The 18,593-nt window shown below is 39.1% G+C and overlaps 1 protein-coding gene and 1 pseudogene across 1 annotated transcript; both read right to left on the bottom strand.

Moving 5' to 3' along the window:
- Nucleotides 1-1,385: 1,385 nt before the first annotated feature.
- LOC122324877 lies at nt 1,386-10,915 on the bottom strand (annotated as a pseudogene).
- A 2,862-nt stretch (nt 10,916-13,777) lies between these two features.
- LOC122324872 (26S proteasome regulatory subunit 4) lies at nt 13,778-18,390 on the bottom strand. The gene is made up of 11 exons (XM_043219601.1): nt 18,339-18,390; nt 16,987-17,040; nt 16,787-16,883; nt 16,586-16,710; nt 16,325-16,510; nt 15,723-15,851; nt 15,496-15,592; nt 15,203-15,392; nt 14,437-14,588; nt 14,198-14,352; nt 13,778-14,060 (listed from the first exon to the last, which is right to left on the bottom strand). Exons 1-11 carry the CDS (start codon nt 18,339-18,341, stop codon nt 13,926-13,928), a joined length of 1,323 nt encoding a protein of 440 aa, XP_043075536.1. The 5' UTR covers nt 18,342-18,390; the 3' UTR covers nt 13,778-13,925.
- Between the last annotated feature and the right edge of the window lie 203 nt (nt 18,391-18,593).

An 18,593-nucleotide genomic window follows, 5' to 3' on the forward strand; every position in this document is an offset into this window, starting at 1 on the left:
GACATTTTAACCTCTTAAGACCAAGAAAAAAGTTTTAGGATGAATGCAACGTGTACTGAAAAAAAAGTGTAACAATGGAAGAATAATTGACAAGATATTCATATTATAGAACACAGAAATAGAATTTCTATCCCTATTCATTTTCTTTCAAAATCGTAAGAAACATGTTTAAGGACTTATTAGGAAATATTAGGTCCTGTTTTGTAGACAGAAAGTCCTATTTTGGTTTGAAACCCCATAACATTTTCCTCAGATGCTCGATTCATGACACACAATTTAAAAAAATGTGTTTAAATCATAACTACAAAACATTATATATTATATAGTGTTGCAAAACTAATTATCTTGGTTATGGTAAAAAAGTCCAATCACTTGGCATTTCTGAAAAGCCTGATAAAGTGCTCTTTACAGGATATCCAGACTTAAAACCGACACGTAGAAAATTCACACTAAATATAATTCTCATATGTGGTTAATGTTCTTGATTTTGAAATTTAATGTAATACCATGCCTCCTGATTAAAAAAAAAAAAGCTGTGGTCTGAACATGCAGGCATTGTTTGGTGTAATCTGATAGTGTTTTGGGTTCAGTGTTGTTGGGCGGTAAATCCTGCTCTCCTCTTACTGCCACGGCACCAGTCCTTCCTCATTTTTCACGTGAAATATTGATACACCTAATTTAACTCCAGTCCAGGGGCAGCTCAGATGTCAAAACGCGCGAGTCTGGAGAGTGACGATCTCTTCTGCGTCTTGGGTGGGCGGTGCTTAAGACTAGGAGCTTTGCATTATGCAGGTCATGTGAAGAAAAATCACCTATATATGCATAAATATCTGAAGCCGAGAGACTGAGGTGTAAAACAACACTTCTAGAGGAGCCGGTTGATTGGGTTATTAAATGTTTGATGGCTTCGACTCAACAGGAAGCTGTAATTTAGCTGGAACACAGGTGGTCTAGCGTGCAAAAATCACTGATCTATCTGAGCTCAAGCAGGATTGGCGATGTGAAAAAGAGCTGAGAAGATCTTGCAAAGAAAATAGTTGACCTAAAAATATAAATTGTCATTTCCTCGCCCTCGAGTTCCACACCTGTATGAACGTCTCTGTTCTGCAAAACACAATGAAGATGGGGTGTTCCGGGTCACCATTGACTTCCATAGTACAAAAAAAATACTTTGCAATGGTGACCCAAAACAGCCTGTTTACAAACTTTGTTCTGCCGAACAAAAAAGAAATATACTCTGGAAAAAAAAAAAAAAAAAGAAAAGAAATTCATACAGGCCTGGAACTACTCGAGGGCGAGGAAACCGTGACAGAATTTATATTTTTGGGTGAGCTGTACCTTTAACGGACGCACGACGGTTTGAGAAGCAACAACAGAACAGGGGGTAGTCGTAAAGTACATGGTCACTTTATTCGAAGAAAATATTAAAACAGTAGCATGTACAACTTGGAATGAATGCAAACTGAAGAGTGGAGTGCAAACTCCTGCAGCAGAAGCGGCGCGGGGAGAGTTCACTGAAACAGAGGACAGAAAAGTGAAGGCTCAGCCACACTCCTCCAAACATCCCTCCATCATCTCCATCCCGGTGAGAGACGGCCATCCAAAGAAAAGAAAGTCATTAAAACAAACTCAAATAATAGACAAAAACTAAAATAAATAACTCAAAAAAAAAAAAAACCTAAATCATGCCAAACATTTTCTACTTTTTGTTGTTTTTGATTTTTTTTTCTTGTTTTGATTTTTACTTTTATCCCCACAACACATTAAAGCCCCATTCCACTAGAAGCTTGATCTTACAAGCTTTCTTTCTACTTGTGGTTCCTCTTAAATTACAAAACCCGGCGTTAAACACTTCAGTAGACTCAGCACGCTCTGATTGGCTGGAGAATGAGCTCTGGGCTCAAGCTGCATGCATGAAGAACAGAAAACGAGAGAACAAAAGGAGGATGGCCAGCCCAAACATTATCAAGAGCAGATGGAACTTAAGGAGTTCACCAAATGCTGTTTGTCTTCAGTTCGAAGGTAGTTACAGGTTATTTTTCTCGAATAACTGATGCTAGACTGATCTTTGGGGACAGGGTCACTAACCATTTCATGCAGATATTTGACTTTTTCCATTATTTTCTGTGTGGACAGAAGGATACTTTATTTTAACATTCAATTATTTTTAAACAGAAACATTATGAATAAATAAACATTTTTTTTCCCAAGAGGTAAGTAAAACATTTGACTGATTTTTTTCTTCTCTTCTAAGAGGGCACGGCAGGAGGAGGCGGTTTCACTTTGCGGTCATCATCTGTACAAACTCTGAGAAGAGAGAAGAAGGAGAGAAAATGAGATTAGGCGCTGGCTTCTGGCCGAATGCCACGCTGTGCAGCCGGCTGCTAAATTGTTCAATGGTTTATTAATTTTTTTAATCAAGAGGTGAAGGCAGAATTCGCACAGTAATTAAATCCCGCTTCCGAATGCCTTTCATATGCGTCTAATCAAGAGGCTCCGTTTTCAGCCAAACAAAAAGGAGCCTTTTACATGTGCTCTCTACAAATATAGTGCATTCTGGGAAATGTGAGGCTTTTTGATGCCGATAAGACACCATCTAATGGAATTTAAGACTCATTCAGTCCAGCAAAAATGATTGTGTTGTTTATGTTTAAATCTCTATGTGATATATTTGTAGGTGTATTATAGTTGAGTGCCTGAGATAAAAATATGATTCAAACGGAGACAAAGTGGTCACTGAAAAGTCTGCAGCTCACCTTCATAGTTCACCTGACCGTCCGCCGTCGATGTCGGCTTCTCTGATCATCTCATCAACCTCTTCATCTGTCAGCTTCTCGCCGAGGTTTGTCATGACGTGACGCAGCTCTGCAGCACTGATGTAGCCATTGCCATCCTGAAGAGAAAAACTCAATGTGAGCCACAGCAAAAGAGGCGGGAAAAATTGTTGACTCTGTTTTGCCCGTAACAGACAGCCAAGTGAAGTACGAACCTTATCAAATACCCGAAAAGCCTATGCGAATCTCTTCCTCACTGTCTGTGTCCTTCATTTTCCTGGCCATCATCGTCAAGAACTCTGGGAAATCGATGGTTCCGTTCCTAAGAAAATGAGAAGTGAGGTTTTATTGGAAACGGAAGTACGGACAGAAACATTGACCTCAGGTGCCCTCAAATAAACCAGTTCTATGTTAGATTAACAAAATGAAAAAAAAAAAAATTACATATCACAGCTGTGACTTTAAATCTTAAAATTGTGAGAAAAACAACAACATGACCATTTCTTACAATGTTTTTTTTTCTAATAATTATAACTTTAATTTAGACTTTATATAAAACTTTACTTCAACTTTTTATTTTCAACTAAGGCAGAAAAGACTTTCAAAAATAGGGCAAATTAGCATCAGGCTCTAAATCGCATAAAAAGCGCGAACAGGAGTGAAGAGTTCTGCCACTGATCTACTGACAATGAACCAATGAATAAACACAGGTGCAGTTGATCCGCTGAGAGAGTTCTAAATGAACACATTCAACAGTTTGCAGACGCTGGAGATTACGCTTTATAAAGATTCAATTGCACACATTTTTTTACCCAAATGCCTTGCTTCATTTCAAAATGGATGCACTTTTTTGGGCTTTAAAAATCTCAAAAGCCATTTACCTTCCTTAAAAAAAATACATTTTTTTATACCTCTGACTGTACTCTGAAAGAAGAAAGTCATATGCACCCAAAGAAGGCTTAAGGGTGATTAAATCATGGGGTAACCAATGTAGTTCACCCAAAAATAAACATTCTGTTATTAATTGCTCTCCCTCATATTGTTCCCAAACCTGTTAGACCTTTGTTCCTCTTTTGAACGTGAATGAAGATATTTTTGATGGAATCTCTCTGAACAGCTCTCTGACTGTACAAAGACAGCAAGGATGCTAAGGATGCTATCAAGTTTTGGAAACTTAGCAAGGACATTGTTAAAATTATCCATGAAACATCAGTGGTTGAATTGTAATTTTAGCTATACTTTTGTGCACAAAGAAATCAAAATAACAACTTTATTCTCCTTTGTAAAATTACTTTTGAACCACATGGATTTTTTATTGATGTTTTGTTCACCTTCATAAAAGATGATTATTTTATTGATCGTTTCCTTGCTATCTTTCTATGGAGAGTCAGAGAGCTCTTTGAAATTAGTGTAAAATATCTTAATTTGTGCTCAAGAGATGAACAAAGGTCTTCATGAGAAACAAAATGAAGGCTTGACAGAACTAATGACAGAATTCACAGGTTTTTTGGTGAGCTATCCCTTGAAGATATGCTTTGATATTTTTCCAAGGGTGTTGCTTTTAAAAATACCAGTAAATTGACGCAGAAAACCTAGCCACCTTGCTTGATTAATTTTAATCTCCTCCCATAAATTTAGGCGTCTGAAAAGGAAACCATTTTGCATTAGTAAATCTGGCCCAAAGTGTACTTAAAGTGTAGCAAAGATCTTCATCTCAGGGTCATTCGTGGGGAAGCGCAGAGCGTCCCCAGGACACTCACAGTTTACCAACGAGCCATCAAAGGGAAGAGGTGGGGATTCACAAGGAGAGATAAAAAAAACCTGTGACTCACTCTGGATTAGCAGGGGATGATAGTCCTCGAGGGACAGCGGTGAAAAATAAAAGCCGAGAGGGTGACTGTGATATAAGAGACACGGCTAGATCCCTACAGCTGGCACAGACTAGCCGCAGCTGACCATGAAAGAGCTAAACCACGTTTAACGTTCGCAGAGGTCAGAAATGGGTCAAACGTGCGGTAATAAAGACCAGGCTGGATTACCAACTGGATGTGTGGAGCCACTGGTCTAGGATTAGCCAGTATAAAGGACACTGATCTTTGACTCTGGGTTGAAAGCTACGGTCCTATGAGTTGGAGCAGATGGTGATTTAATGGTGTGTGGTGTAATATAGTAACAACCCGAAAGCAGAACTCCTATTCATTGAACAACGAGCCGCATTCCTAGCGTGGCAGATAAAAACGCTAGACCTTTGATCGCTACAGGATGTTGAGTCATATTAGCGCAGTCTTTCACAGGTACCTAAGGGAAGCACAATTCATTACTAGAAGCACCACTCAGCAACACGCAATTGTGCTGAAATCAGCCATTTCCAGGTCACTTCCAGTGTCGATTCTCAAAATAATTCCTCCCCGGTTTCCCGGCAACCGAGTTCGATAAGTGTGTGGGAACGGGATGACGAACGCAAAGAGTGGATTATGCAATTACTTTTATTTTCCACTACTCGCATTATTGCCGTCTGACCTAGATCGCGTCACGGCAGGAGAGAGGCAGGCTGCATCCCACAGGCCTATCGATTGGCTGATCGAAGAAGACCGACAGGACGGCTCGCAATCTGTCAGGCTTCAGGAGTCTAGCGGCCCCCCGATCCTCCCACACCATCTCTGCTCGTGGAGTGGCTGTCTGTCTGTCTGTGTGAGGTGTCTGAGACAGGAGGCTGATTGGAGAGTTTTCTGGTGTCACTCTTTACTGAGAGAGTGCTGAGCGAGTAGATAGTCGCACCATTGGACGCTGTTATGTCACAGCGACGAGTGGATGAGATTAATGGTCTCACAGACAGCCTGTACTTACTCCAATGACAGGAGTGTGGAGAAAAAAAAACTGCACTGAAAGAACTGAAAACGCGTCTTTTTTTAACAGGCTCTATAAATTGAAGTTGAAGGGTGTCATTTTTCACGAGACTTGCTATGCCAGTTGAAACGCTGAAGCAACTGGTTAAATGGAAAAGAAACAACGTGCATAAAGAAAATGTTTTACAAAAAGTTTAAAGCGTCAACTTCAAGAAAACCTTTAGTCTAATGGCTCTAATCTAATCTAATGAAATGTCATGTGGTGTAACCATCAAATAACAAAAAGTTATATTTCCAAATGTAATTATTATTTTAAAATAAAAAAAGTTTAGTTTAGTAATTCTTACACAGCATAAATTAATTCATACATAAAGATTTTGTAGTGTTGCACCACATGACAAATGACATTTTTCAACCTAAACCAACCTTGACTTGATCTAAATGGGTCGTATTATCTGGATGCAGTCAAGGTCTGCAGGTGTCCTCTATATGATTTTCTACATGTTTTTGCAGGCTTGTTATATATTTTATCTATAGATAAATATTAATAAGGTGTTTTATTTATACATTTATGTTTTAAGAAGAAAAAAAAAAAAAAAAAAGATCGAAGATCTTGTCAATCTACATTTTCTTCATTATAATACAAGATGCATCATCCTAAGATTTTTTTACTTGACGTTTTCTAAATTGCTCCGATAATCGTCTCTTTAAATAAATCAAGAGTTCTGGATTGTAAATGAGCATTGCGTCCCTCACCCAATAATTATTAAATAAGCCATTCGTAGAGTGATTTTCTGAACAAACATTCACCGTTTGTCTGAGCAATCTGACATAACACTGGCTCATCCCATATTACGAGCTCGTGGGGAGTGGTCCTTTAAGATGTTTTGTTTAAATTTCGAAAGCAGCAGGTGATCAATTTCATTCAACTGTGATTTATTGTTACTTTCAAAGCCACTCACCATCAGCGTCCACCTCATTGATCATGTCCTGCAGCTCTGCCTCTGTGGGGTTCTGACCCAGCGACCGCATCACTGTGCCCAGCTCTTTGGTCGTGATGGTGCCGTCCCCATCCTTGTCGAATAAGGAGAAAGCCTCCTTGAACTCTGAGATAAGGAAAGGGCGGTAGCTGTATTTAGTGTCTGCTTTAAAATACACAAATCAAAGTGATCTGGTTACATGCATGCGCTCTCACCTGCAATCTGCTCCTCTGTTAACTGGTCGGCCTAGGAATCAAAAAAGAAAAAGAAACGCTGATCAATAAGTAGACACAGGCAAAAAAAAAAAAAAGTATTTAAAAACAAATAATAATAATAAGGTAATGCATCTCAATACACCAAGAAGAGTCTGGTCAGTTGCCATTATTTAAAAACACACACACACACACAGAGATAATGCGACACTTATAGCACAAGAAATAATGGTTCATTATTAAAATCAATTGTTCCATTGAGAACTTAAGATCTATGGAGCCTCTCTACATTACGGTTTTCTTCAAAGTGAGAAGAAAAAAAAAGGCTTCACACAAAGAAAAAAAATATTGTTCGGAAGCACCATTTTTGGTTTGCCAAAGAACATTTCAGTGAGCAGTTCTTAAAATAACCATTTTAATACAATTTTTTCTTTTCTACTACAAAAGCACCTTCTGTGCATCTGAAAGGTTCTACACCCTTACAAACAAAAGGTTTTATTAAGCGGGGTTTATGTTTTGCAGCGACGCCATAAAAAAGACCATTTTGGTTCCTCAATGAACCCGAGTATTAAAAGAACCATTTTTTCCTTTAAAAATTTGAAAAACTCTTTTTGACGCATCCGAAAGGTGCCATGGCGTTAAAGCTTCTTCGATGCCAATAAAGAACCTTTACTTTCAAGAGTAAGCACATTTTGTGTTTAAGTTTCATGTGACATCCAAACAAAAACACTTTAGCTCCATGAGCGGCATCAGATTACAGGACACTGACCAACAACCCTATCCTTTGGTTAACAGCGAGGAGAGAAAAGCCTGTTGTATGAGTCTCAAGAGCTTGCTAAAGTGGATGAGAGCTGCTAGGAAAACAAATAACCCACATTATGAAGGGGGAGGAGCGGGGCTAATGGGCCAAAGACAGAGGAACACGCAACCATCCCTTCAATCACGCTAATTGTTCTATTTCCTTTCTGCATTAAGCAGCCACGCTCACAAGCTGTAACATATAGCATTGAGCTGAGAGCCTTTCTAATGCCAACAGCTCCAGCAGTTGAGTCACGGGTTTGTTGGAGAAGTGGGTCTTCCCGCTGCCAGCTGTATGGCTCATTTCATTCCTCATTCATGCCCATGTGCCCGGCCGCCCCCCTCCCGGAGCTCATCCTGGGGATGGGCGCTGCAGCAGAGGAACGGACGCAGCTGCTCTGGGACTCCCGACGGAGACCGTCTCAAACGCTTCTCTTTATAACGGCCAATAAATGGAAAGCAGCGGTTGTAGGTCGATAAATGTGTGCGCGTGCGCATTTAAGCGGTGCTCTGGGACGCGACAATTCCGAAGCGTTCAACAACATTCCTGAACCTGTTCGTGCCAGTAAATCAGACCTGCGGTTAATAGACAGACAGGAGAGAGCTGATAGTGCTTTCTGGTAGCTGCCGGGCAGTTGTCTTGATGATCTTTGAATACTGTTTGTCATAAACTGATATATCGCCCAGGCTAATATTCTGCAAATATTTGGCGTGTTTTATCAGTCGTGCCTATAAGCTGTGTGCTTAACAGAAGTGCTGCAATTCATACTTCATCTTCAAACACTGGTCACCATTTACAGTTTGTCAAAACTGCCGTCTGTAATTTTCATAGCCATATCAGATTTATAATTAAATACAATGTTTATTCCAGTTTCACATTAATTATATCCATGTATACCAATTTAGCGCAAATTACAAGTTGTATTAATTTCTCATAATGTTCAGTTTGTCAGAATTGTCGTTTATAATTTCTGTATTTGATATTTTTAACTGCATATAATGTTTATTTCAATTTAAAATCTAAAGGTTTTCTTTTTTTTTTTTGTCAAATTAGTTGTAATTTTTATACCTAAACATATAAATAATTGAATCCGATTTTTAATTTTAATATCCTATTTAAATACTATACACCCACCCAATTCAAACAATTAAATTTCATGTGCATCTTTTTCACTTTCTGCCAAAAAAAAAAAAAAAAAATTGTCTGTACGTTTCACGGATTCACATTTTTACACGCAATTTAGTGACAGCTACACTTAAAATAATGAGCCATTTCAATAATTAATGATGTACTACGCATATAAATTTAGCAAATACCCAACATTTAAATTTTCCATAATCCTCAGATTATGCCAGTATTCGCTGCATCGTTCAGTAAAAGAAAAACTGTAAAACAAATACTGCAACTCAACTTTTAAAACACGGCTAATTAAACATTTTCAGCATCAAATTTCCTAATTGCTGCACCTCCAATAGCAGCACATTGAGCATTTACATAAACTCGACCCACAACCCCGAGCAGCAGTGTGAACGGTTCCTCCTCTAAAAGATCTCTAGAGCTCCACGGGCTGCAGAAAGCGCAGGAGCGAGTCCTCCAGCTGTACTTACTGTGCAGGGACACTGCTGTCACCCATCTGCGGCGAGATGCGTTCGTCTGCAGCGCTTTTAAAAATGTTCAGGCAAATGAATGTAGGTCAGTATACACAGCATAATCCTCAAGAGTCCCAACACATAAAGCACGAGTTTCAGGGAACATTACATCATAACTTCACCCGGGACAGCTGTCTCCTAACAGATGCCGTTCCTCGCGATCAGAACGAACAGAGACCCAATACAGAGATCTGTGACAATAAGACAAACCCACACGCCCGAAAGCCCAGGGGAAAACGTTACTGCTCACGGCGCAGAGGACTGACGGAGACATAAAAACGGACACGGTCTATGAAATGAACAGAGAGGCAGCGGAGCTCAGAGGACAGCTTAGAAGAATGGTATGAAAAAGATTATTTCATTGTGAGCAATTTCTGAGTTCTAGACGATGCACAAGTGAAAAAAATAATAAAATCATCTAAGATGTTAAAGATGCACAATTAGTGATTTCCGGGTCCTCCAGGGAAGCTAAAAAAAAAAAAAAAAAAAAACACTCCAACAGGTTTTGGTTCACTAGGACGGACCAGAGATACATCACACACACACACACACACACACACACACACACACACACACACACACACACACAATGCCGAACAACTCTTCTCAGATTGAACAAACAAAACAAAACAAAAAAAGCCAGATGACAGACATTTCACAACGACACACCTTTTATTTGCATAAGCTACAGTGCCTACAGACTAAACACAGGAAACGGTGTTACCATAAGCCTACACCCTTTCGGTCCACGAACGTTGTGGTTTGGTTAAAATACAACCGCCTGTCATCAGGGAGGCCTTATGAAGCGGTTTTAGATGGGAAGCGCCGGCCCTGCTGCTGTAATTCGGTCTTCGGAGGGGGTTTAAAGGCAGGCACATCCTCTACATCCTCATCTCACACACATCTACGATCACCGTCTTCCCTTCCCATCCGTCACATCTCGCCAATATTAGCGTTTGAACGCCGTGGCGCTCCACCGAGCCCCAGATATCGGCACAGGCTGTCCGCCTAATTAAAATATCGCGAGTACAGGGTTTGATGCGGGGTCACGTCGATTGTTTTAATCGTATAGTAAAATATAGAGAAAAAACAATAACATGGGAGGTGCTCCGCATCGTTTGATGTGTGTAACCCGTATGTTAGATAAAGGATGTAAGAATTGCGCAGTTGAGGGTTCGGGCTTCACTCTTGACCGTTGCGTCGCTAAACTACAGCAGGCAACTCACGAAAGCGCGACGTTTGGAAACATGCGCGTCGTCGAAGCAGATTTCTGCGATAAGTTTAACGCGCGCGCAAACCGTTACGCTTACGTCGAAAGCACATTTCTAGGTGAACGGGGCTTATTTGACGCGAGCGGACCGGTCGGGGTTGCGTTTGGAGGAGCAACGCGTGAAATAAAGAGGTACGTACCATGGTCGTAGGGACTGAAGCGCGGTAATCTCCAGACTAGGCTAAACGCTGGTCTCTCCGGGATGAACGCACACTGGAGCGGCTCCGGCTGTGGGGGACTCGGCGAGAAGCGCACGTGTATTCATCCGCCGCTCACTTCCTGACTCGGCGCGTGCGGCGCGGCCCTCGGCCAATCAGACGCGCCGTTAGAGCGCGCGCGGCCGAAGCACACCGATGCAGTAAACAGCGTGGTTGTGTCTTGCCGAAATATTTTAGCGTTGATGGATTGATGCAAGTCTGTGCCAGACGATATCCTCAGCGTGTCCTGGAGCCTGCTTCAGAGAAGCTATGTGAATTAAAGCTGGTTGACGGATTAAATTAATTATGCCTTGTCCGGTCTGAGGTGCATAATAATTTTTTTAATTAATTTTGTAACCAAGAGGAGGAGCAGCAATTTCCACACTGAAAAAAAATGGTTCATGTTTCATAATGCCCCGTGTTTAAGGACATTAATAACTGCTGATGCTGCTTTTTAATTGCTCGGTGTGATCAGTTCATTGCCAGAGATAATAAATAAAATATTTATCATATAAATAATCAATTGTCCAGAAGAAGTCCGTAGAACCTAACTATTAGATTATTCATGTAAAAACAATGGCCTGTGTTTGTGCGTGTATTAGAATTCCGCATATTTTATTAAGTTAGTCAATGCCATTATTAGGTGATTATTAAATGAATACTACCCCTCCTAGTGCTTTTATGAAGAGCCGGCTCTTCGTGAACTCGGTGATACGTGGCACTAGTTTCTCTCGGCGGAAGCATAGGCGTGGATTTCCCTCCGCTTGAGAATTCAAGGCGTCGGTTTGTTACGGAGCAGCTGATTGGTCGACGCGGACCTGCAATATTATACACAATGTTAAGGGGGGCATTATTGGCCGCCCTGGACCTGCAATGCACCAGGCAACGGTATATAATAGAAACCCTATCAAGGTGCTTATAATAAAACTTAAAAAAAAAGAAAGAAAAAGAGTCAAGTCATTGAATTATAATATGTTAGTATTTGGCTACATTTACTTGTGTTGTACCACACTGCAGTGCATTCTCTATAAAGAAAAGGTTTTACCCACAGACAATGTTCAGCACTTTCTATTGGCTAATGTATAAGCCATGAACAAATCACCCGTGGGCCACCGCTCAACATGTTTAAATATAGAGCATTTTTATTATTACCGTTGTTCTTTATGACATATATGTTCTATAATATAATTGCACACACACACGATTTAATAATTACATCATTTTATATTTAATTCATATATAATCTCTTATTTATAATCATTTTAAAATAATTATATCTTGATTTCTATCTCCATATTCTTTTTCTTTTTTTTTTTTTTTATTGTTCTATGTGCTGCACGGTAACTTCACTACCTCCCGCTCATTGTTATTTAATTTAAGCAAGTGTCGGTTTACGGTAATTAAACAGTTTTAGTTAAGATGTTATTTGATCACAGCTGTCCCCGAGATCCAGGACTTGTTTCTAACCCGCCATGGCCTTGCCCTCCCATAACAACGGTCAAACATGACACCTAGTGTCCTTAAGTGTGGAAGCTCATGAGACGGAGCGCCTCTTCTTTTACTCACCTGTGTAATGAGTCTCATACGAGGCCTGCAACGAAGAAGCTTAGCCTCAGCGACACCGTCAAGTGGTCCGCATGCAGCTTTTCGGTGATTGCTGAATGTGCATTGATGTGCATGCGCTGACTGATTTAAGGAGAGTGCAGCACGGGTCCTGTGAAGGGCCGCAGACCGACTGCTTTCTGCTGACTGCAGACTTTCACGAGTTGCTCCTTTACATCTATGAAGCTTTTCCATCACCCTCTTCGTGCTGCTCTGCAGGGGTCAATGAAGAACGAAGGACTTCAAGGAGGGGTTTTATGCATGCAGCGGCACTTCTAATAACGTAATAATCTATGACGAGGTGCATTATTGTAAGGTATTCAAATACTGGCAAACAAGAGCTTTGGGGATATAGCGCAGTGCGACGAGGCGGTTTTAAATAATTAAGGGAAACAGAGAGCAGAGATTGAGATGAGAGCAATCTGAAAACGCTGCATTGATTAGGCCGATCTCTGCAGAGTCAGGCAGGAGAGAGAAGACCGCCACACAGCGCTGGTCCTCTGGTTTGGTAATTAGCAGGAAATTAATCACTGCTCTCTCTGAGGATATGCTTTCTCTGCAGGCGCTGTGACTTTTGATTCAAATAATTAAATTCAGAAAAACATTGAAGTAAAATTCATTGAAAGTGAAATCTAAAAACAACATATATATATATATATATATATATATATATATATATATATATATATATATATATATATATATACATATATATATATATATATATATATATATATACACACATATATATATGTGTGTGTATATGTGTACACATATATATATATATATATATATATACTACTAATATATAGAGGACTTAAAAATGTATTTGTGTGTGTGTGTTTTTTCTTGAAAAAACTAAACTAAAATAAAAATGTTTTTTGAAAGACATTTTTATATATATATATATATATATATATATATATATATATATATATATATATATATATATATATATATATATAGATAGTGATATTGTAAAATATTATTGCAATTACTCCAGTCTTTAGTGATACTTCAGAAATCTTTTAATATGCTGATTTGGTGCTCAACACTTTGTGAAAATTGAATAAGCTACATTTTGAGTTAAGTAAGACATTTTTATTTAGACATTGTTATTGAACAAGGACAAATTAAACTTATCGAAAGTGAGTTTTATTTAGAAGTTTCATATAATATGTATATATGAAATAAGAAGTACTATTAATAACTGAGCACCAATAATCATTAGTCATGATATGATTTCTGAAGGATCAAGTGACAATGATGCTGAAAATTCAACTTTGATCACAGGAGTAAGTTACATTTCAAAACATATAAAGATACAAAAAACATTTATTGTAACATCTCGTTAATATTTCACAATATGAATGTATTTTTGATAAAAAAAATAATAAAGCAAAATTGTCACATGCTGAGGGCTATAAGAATGAACCAAACCAATTAAATACCTCTGATCCAGCTGTAGTATTTATTTTTTGATCACAATAACAAAAAACGAATTGGCGGACAAAACATGCGGAAATTTAAGCCAAACGTGAACTCGAGAGTGAGTGCTGCACTCGCATATAAACACAGAAATGAGAAGTGAGAAGGTTAGAGATAGAGGCCTTCGGGGGTGCCCTCCTGCTTCTTATACAAAACATTTTCTTTAGACTTCTTGAAGTCCTCGTTGGTGACCTTCATCCTGCGTTCTCTGAGGGCCATGAGGCCTGCTTCTGTACAGATGGCCTGAGGAGACAGGAAGTCGAGAGACATATTATGAGCGTTTTTCTGAAAACAGCAGAGAAGAGAATGAACCAAATGAACACAAGAGGGCAGTAGAGGTTTTGCAGCGCTTTCCAGACGCACCGAATCCATGAACATACCTTAATATCCGCCCCTGAAAGGTCGTCTTTAGCCAGGATGAGGTCATCCAGGATCACGTCCTCAGCCACTGTCATTCTGCTGGTGTGGATCTGGAAGATCCTTCTCTTGGTTTTCTCATCCGGTAATGGAAACTCGATCTTACGGTCGATGCGACCTGCGGAGAGAAAAATGCCTCGAGGGTTCATCTGGAAAGCACAAGCCCTGAACATTACAGCACGGGTCTGCAGCAGTGTCTTACCCGGTCTAATAAGAGCAGGGTCAAGGGTCTCTATTCTGTTGGTAGCCATAATGACCTTCACGTCTCCACGCGAGTCAAAGCCATCCAGCTGATTGAGGAGCTCCAGCATGGTTCTCTGAATTTCACGTTCACCTCCCGAGTTCGAGTCGTATCTGGTAATCAGGGTATATGATTGAAGGAGCAGCTCATCCAAACATTTAAATCTGCTCAAAGTTTCCTCTGGCCACCCAAAAGCTTTTTTTCCCCTTCATCGAACAGATTTGAGAAATTCAACTCTGCAGTGAATGGGTGCCACAAAGTGAGAGTCCAAACAGCTGATAAAAACATCACAACAATCCGAAACACAACTAAACTTGCGCTTCAAGAATCTAGAAAAATTCTTCCTTAGTCCAACAGTTCCTCCTGTTTTGGCATGTTTTTGCTTTTTAAATTTAATTTAATTTAAAGTATTTTATCTGTGTATATTTATCTCCGATTCAGACAGTTCTTGTATTTTAACCAGAAGCAACGGTTCAAGATTTAATCATTGTTTTCTTTCTAACATGCCTCTTTTGGCTTCCCAAGATGTTTACTCCTGGACCGGAGTGGTGTGGATTACTCTGACGTTTTCATCGGCTGTTTGGACTCTCATTTTGACGGCACCCATTCACTGCAGTGGATCCATTGGCGAGCAAGTGAACGCTACAGTTTTCCAAAATATGTTTTGATAAAGAATCGAACTCATCTACATCTCGGATGGTGAAAGGCGTATACATTTCTTTGGTACCTCTTAGTTCCAATGGCGTCGATCTCATCGATGAAGACGATCGAAGGAGCGTGCTCCTCTGCCACCCTGAAGAGCTCACGGACTAGTTTAGGGCCGTCGCCGAGATACTTCTGAATCAGCTCTGAGCCAACAACCCGCAAAAAAGTAGCAGATGTCTGATTGGCCACTGCCTTGGCAAGGAGAGTTTTACCTAACATCCAGGGAAAGTATATGATGCATCAAGATGTCACACTTATCTGTCAACACAATGTTTTGGTCAATGAATGAAACTAACAGAGGTGTGTTGGACTGACCTGTTCCAGGGGGCCCGTAGAGAATGACCCCTTTGGGAGGCTTGATGCCCATCTCCTCATAATACTCCGGATGGGTCAGCGGCAGCTCCACGGACTCCTAGAAGTCAAAATATGATTTAAACAGCATAGATTTATTTTTATCTGGCAGTTTTCAAAATTACAATAATTTCATAAACTGCTTCGATGATTTTTATTTATTTTTTTCAGGTGAAATGTTTGTATCTTGCCTTAATTTCTTGTATCTGACCGTCCAGTCCGCCGATGTCAGCGTACGTCTCCTGCGGAGCCTTTTCCACCTTCATGACGGTAACAAGAGGGTCCGTGTCGTCCATCAAAACCCCTATGACTGCATGAACCTGTAAACGTGAAGTTATTTAGTCGTCTAACGTAAAAACCTGTAACAATCGGGATCCAGAAGTAATCTACATTAGCGCAGCACTCAAATACAAAAGACACTTCAATCATCATTTATTCCCCGATTAGATGTATTATATGATGTTGTGAGAACTTTTAAATACAACATAAAAGGTTTTGGTGCCTTCAGTGAAAGACCAAGTAACCAAAACTTACAAGAGTTACAATAAGGTTATAAAGGCATTGTAAAATTAATCCATATGAATCAAGAGAGATTTAAATGATGATTACATAGCATTTATAACCTCTATTATTCATAGCCTTTATAATCTATTTAGGTCTTTTTTTGTTTTAGTTACCTGAACAGAGAGACAGAAACCTGGTGGGGGTTTTTTAATGGCCCCTTTTAGACATTATTTTCATTCACTAACTGCTGGTTTTCTTAATATATATTAAAAGTAACTGGCAACTGTACCTTGTGGTTGAGTAAAACAGAGCAGCCGGGCTCCAGCAGATCTTTGTCGACGAATGACAGAATGCTGACATAGTGCTCCGAGCCCACAGATGTGGAGACGATGGCATGGTTGTCATCGATGATCTCCTCCAGGGTGCCCACAGACATAGGAGTTCCCCTCAGGTCATCCACTTTTGACCTCTCCTCCTGATGAAAGCAACATAACCATCAGCACAAACAAAGAGGAGAGCAAGAGAGAAGATGGATGGATGGATGGTGCACCTCCTGTTTCTCCTCTAGAGGTTTCATCTGCTCCTGGTTCCTGATGAACTCTTCCTCCATCAGCAGGTAGTCTTTGATTCTCTCCTGCTTCAGGAGCTTCAGCCTGCACTGTGTGTGAGGGGTGACTGTACGAAAAGAAGACCTGACGTTAGCGAAAATCTGATGTGAAACACAGCCGAGTTCAAAAGTCCCTTCTTGTACCTAAAGGCAGTTTGCTGGCAGCATCAGGGCCCTTGGACTTCCTCTTCTTCTTGCCAACTCTGGTCGGAATGGGCGGCTCGTATTTCTTCTTCTTGTCCTTTTATGATGACAGATTAAATCCTTAAATAAGACAAACCACTGGCACATGCATTTTCTTTTTTTTGTTTTCTTTTTTTAAATATCAGGTATTTTTTGGTCACCTTATCATCTTTCTTTCCACCTCCCGGTCCGTGTCCTCCGCTTTGACTCTGGCCCTGAGTTGAGAAAGATGCATATACGCTGATATATAATCTTACATTTATTGTACATTACAGTTTGTCCTGTTTAGTTCTATTATTTATTTTTTTAAAAAAGATGTTTTACAGAAATAAAAAGTCATTCAGTGTAATAATAGTTCATATACTTAAAATGCATTACAAGAATCATTAAATGTCTATGATATTAAAAAACTCTATTTGAGGATTGCAGAGCAGCCCCTAAATACATATTCATTGTCATTTTAAATATTTTTTGCTATACTACAAACTACTGGGTTTAACCCATTTATCAAAAATAAGCCTTTAATCATTTAAAATGTGATCATATTTAGTATGATCACTTTTCCTTTATCTTTATTTCTATAAGTACCGGTCAAACTATGCATGTAGGTGTACTGTGTATATTCATTATGTATATATATATATATATATATATATATATATATATATATATATATATATATATATATATATATATCAATCACACACATATACATATATATATATATATATATATATATATATATATATATATATATATATATATATAAACATACACATGTAAAAAAAAAAAAAAATATTTTTACAAATATGTACCTTCTGAGTGTGTACTTATACATAATTATATACAATTTTTTTTTATTTGACAGCACTAAACTATATAAAGCCCATAATATAAATAACACATGACTATTTAGTAAGTTATATATTAGCACTAATTCTGGAACAATCAGGTTACAATAAATATTTCATTTGGTTTAATATTTTTTAACAAGTGCAGAGCAATACACACTTTAAAGTCGGGCTCATCACCACTGTTCAGTGTTTAAAAGAAACAGTATCGGTGTTAAACCTCACTGACACCAAAATATGTCCCTCTGTAAACTATATACTCCACATTATGAAAAATCACCTAAATGACGGCGGCGTTTAATGATCTAGTCTGTCAAGATGCCCGGCTTGTTTTCGACCGGACTGCAGGAGTCAAACCAGCGAAAATACACCATAAATTACATAATTATCGCGAGTCGCTGAATTGTATTAACGTTTTGGCACGTTTTAGGTTGTATGTGGATTAAAAGCTCCTGAAACCAACGAATATTTCTTCGGATGACATGACTGCTGTTAATCCTACATCGACGCATTAAACAGGATTTAAGCAAAGGCTCGCGAGACACCGTTCACGCGCCCGTTTACACGGCTCGTATATTATATTTTCAAATTACAAAACGTAACGTGGAGCAACGGAAACAAATTAAACAACGAGTTGGTAAATAAACTGCTGGCTCACTCACCATTTTCACCACCGCTGGTCGCTGGCAATCAACGTAACTACGGATAGATTGACGGGACAAAAAGACGTGAAATACCGAAACGCGTTTGTCTATTATAGCCTTTAGTAATTTTAATCTGATGTTATATTACGTAATGTTTTTCACTATAAATATAACACAATAGCATATTCATTGTTACTTTTAGTATAACTGATATAGGCTACTATTTAATAGTACTTTTGCATTACTTTATAGTACTATCAGTATTACTTTATA

The sequence above is a fragment of the Puntigrus tetrazona genome, chromosome 20 (assembly GCF_018831695.1).
Source record: "Puntigrus tetrazona isolate hp1 chromosome 20, ASM1883169v1, whole genome shotgun sequence".
NCBI lineage: Eukaryota > Metazoa > Chordata > Actinopteri > Cypriniformes > Cyprinidae > Puntigrus > Puntigrus tetrazona.

Coding starts and splice junctions, on each gene's coding strand:
- LOC122324872 (XM_043219601.1), bottom strand. Junction 15,852..16,324: donor CTGTTTTACTCAACCACAAG/GTACAGTTGCCA, acceptor TCACGTTTACAG/GTTCATGCAGTCATAGGGGT. Junction 15,593..15,722: donor GTCAGATACAAGAAATTAAG/GCAAGATACAAA, acceptor TTTGACTTCTAG/GAGTCCGTGGAGCTGCCGCT.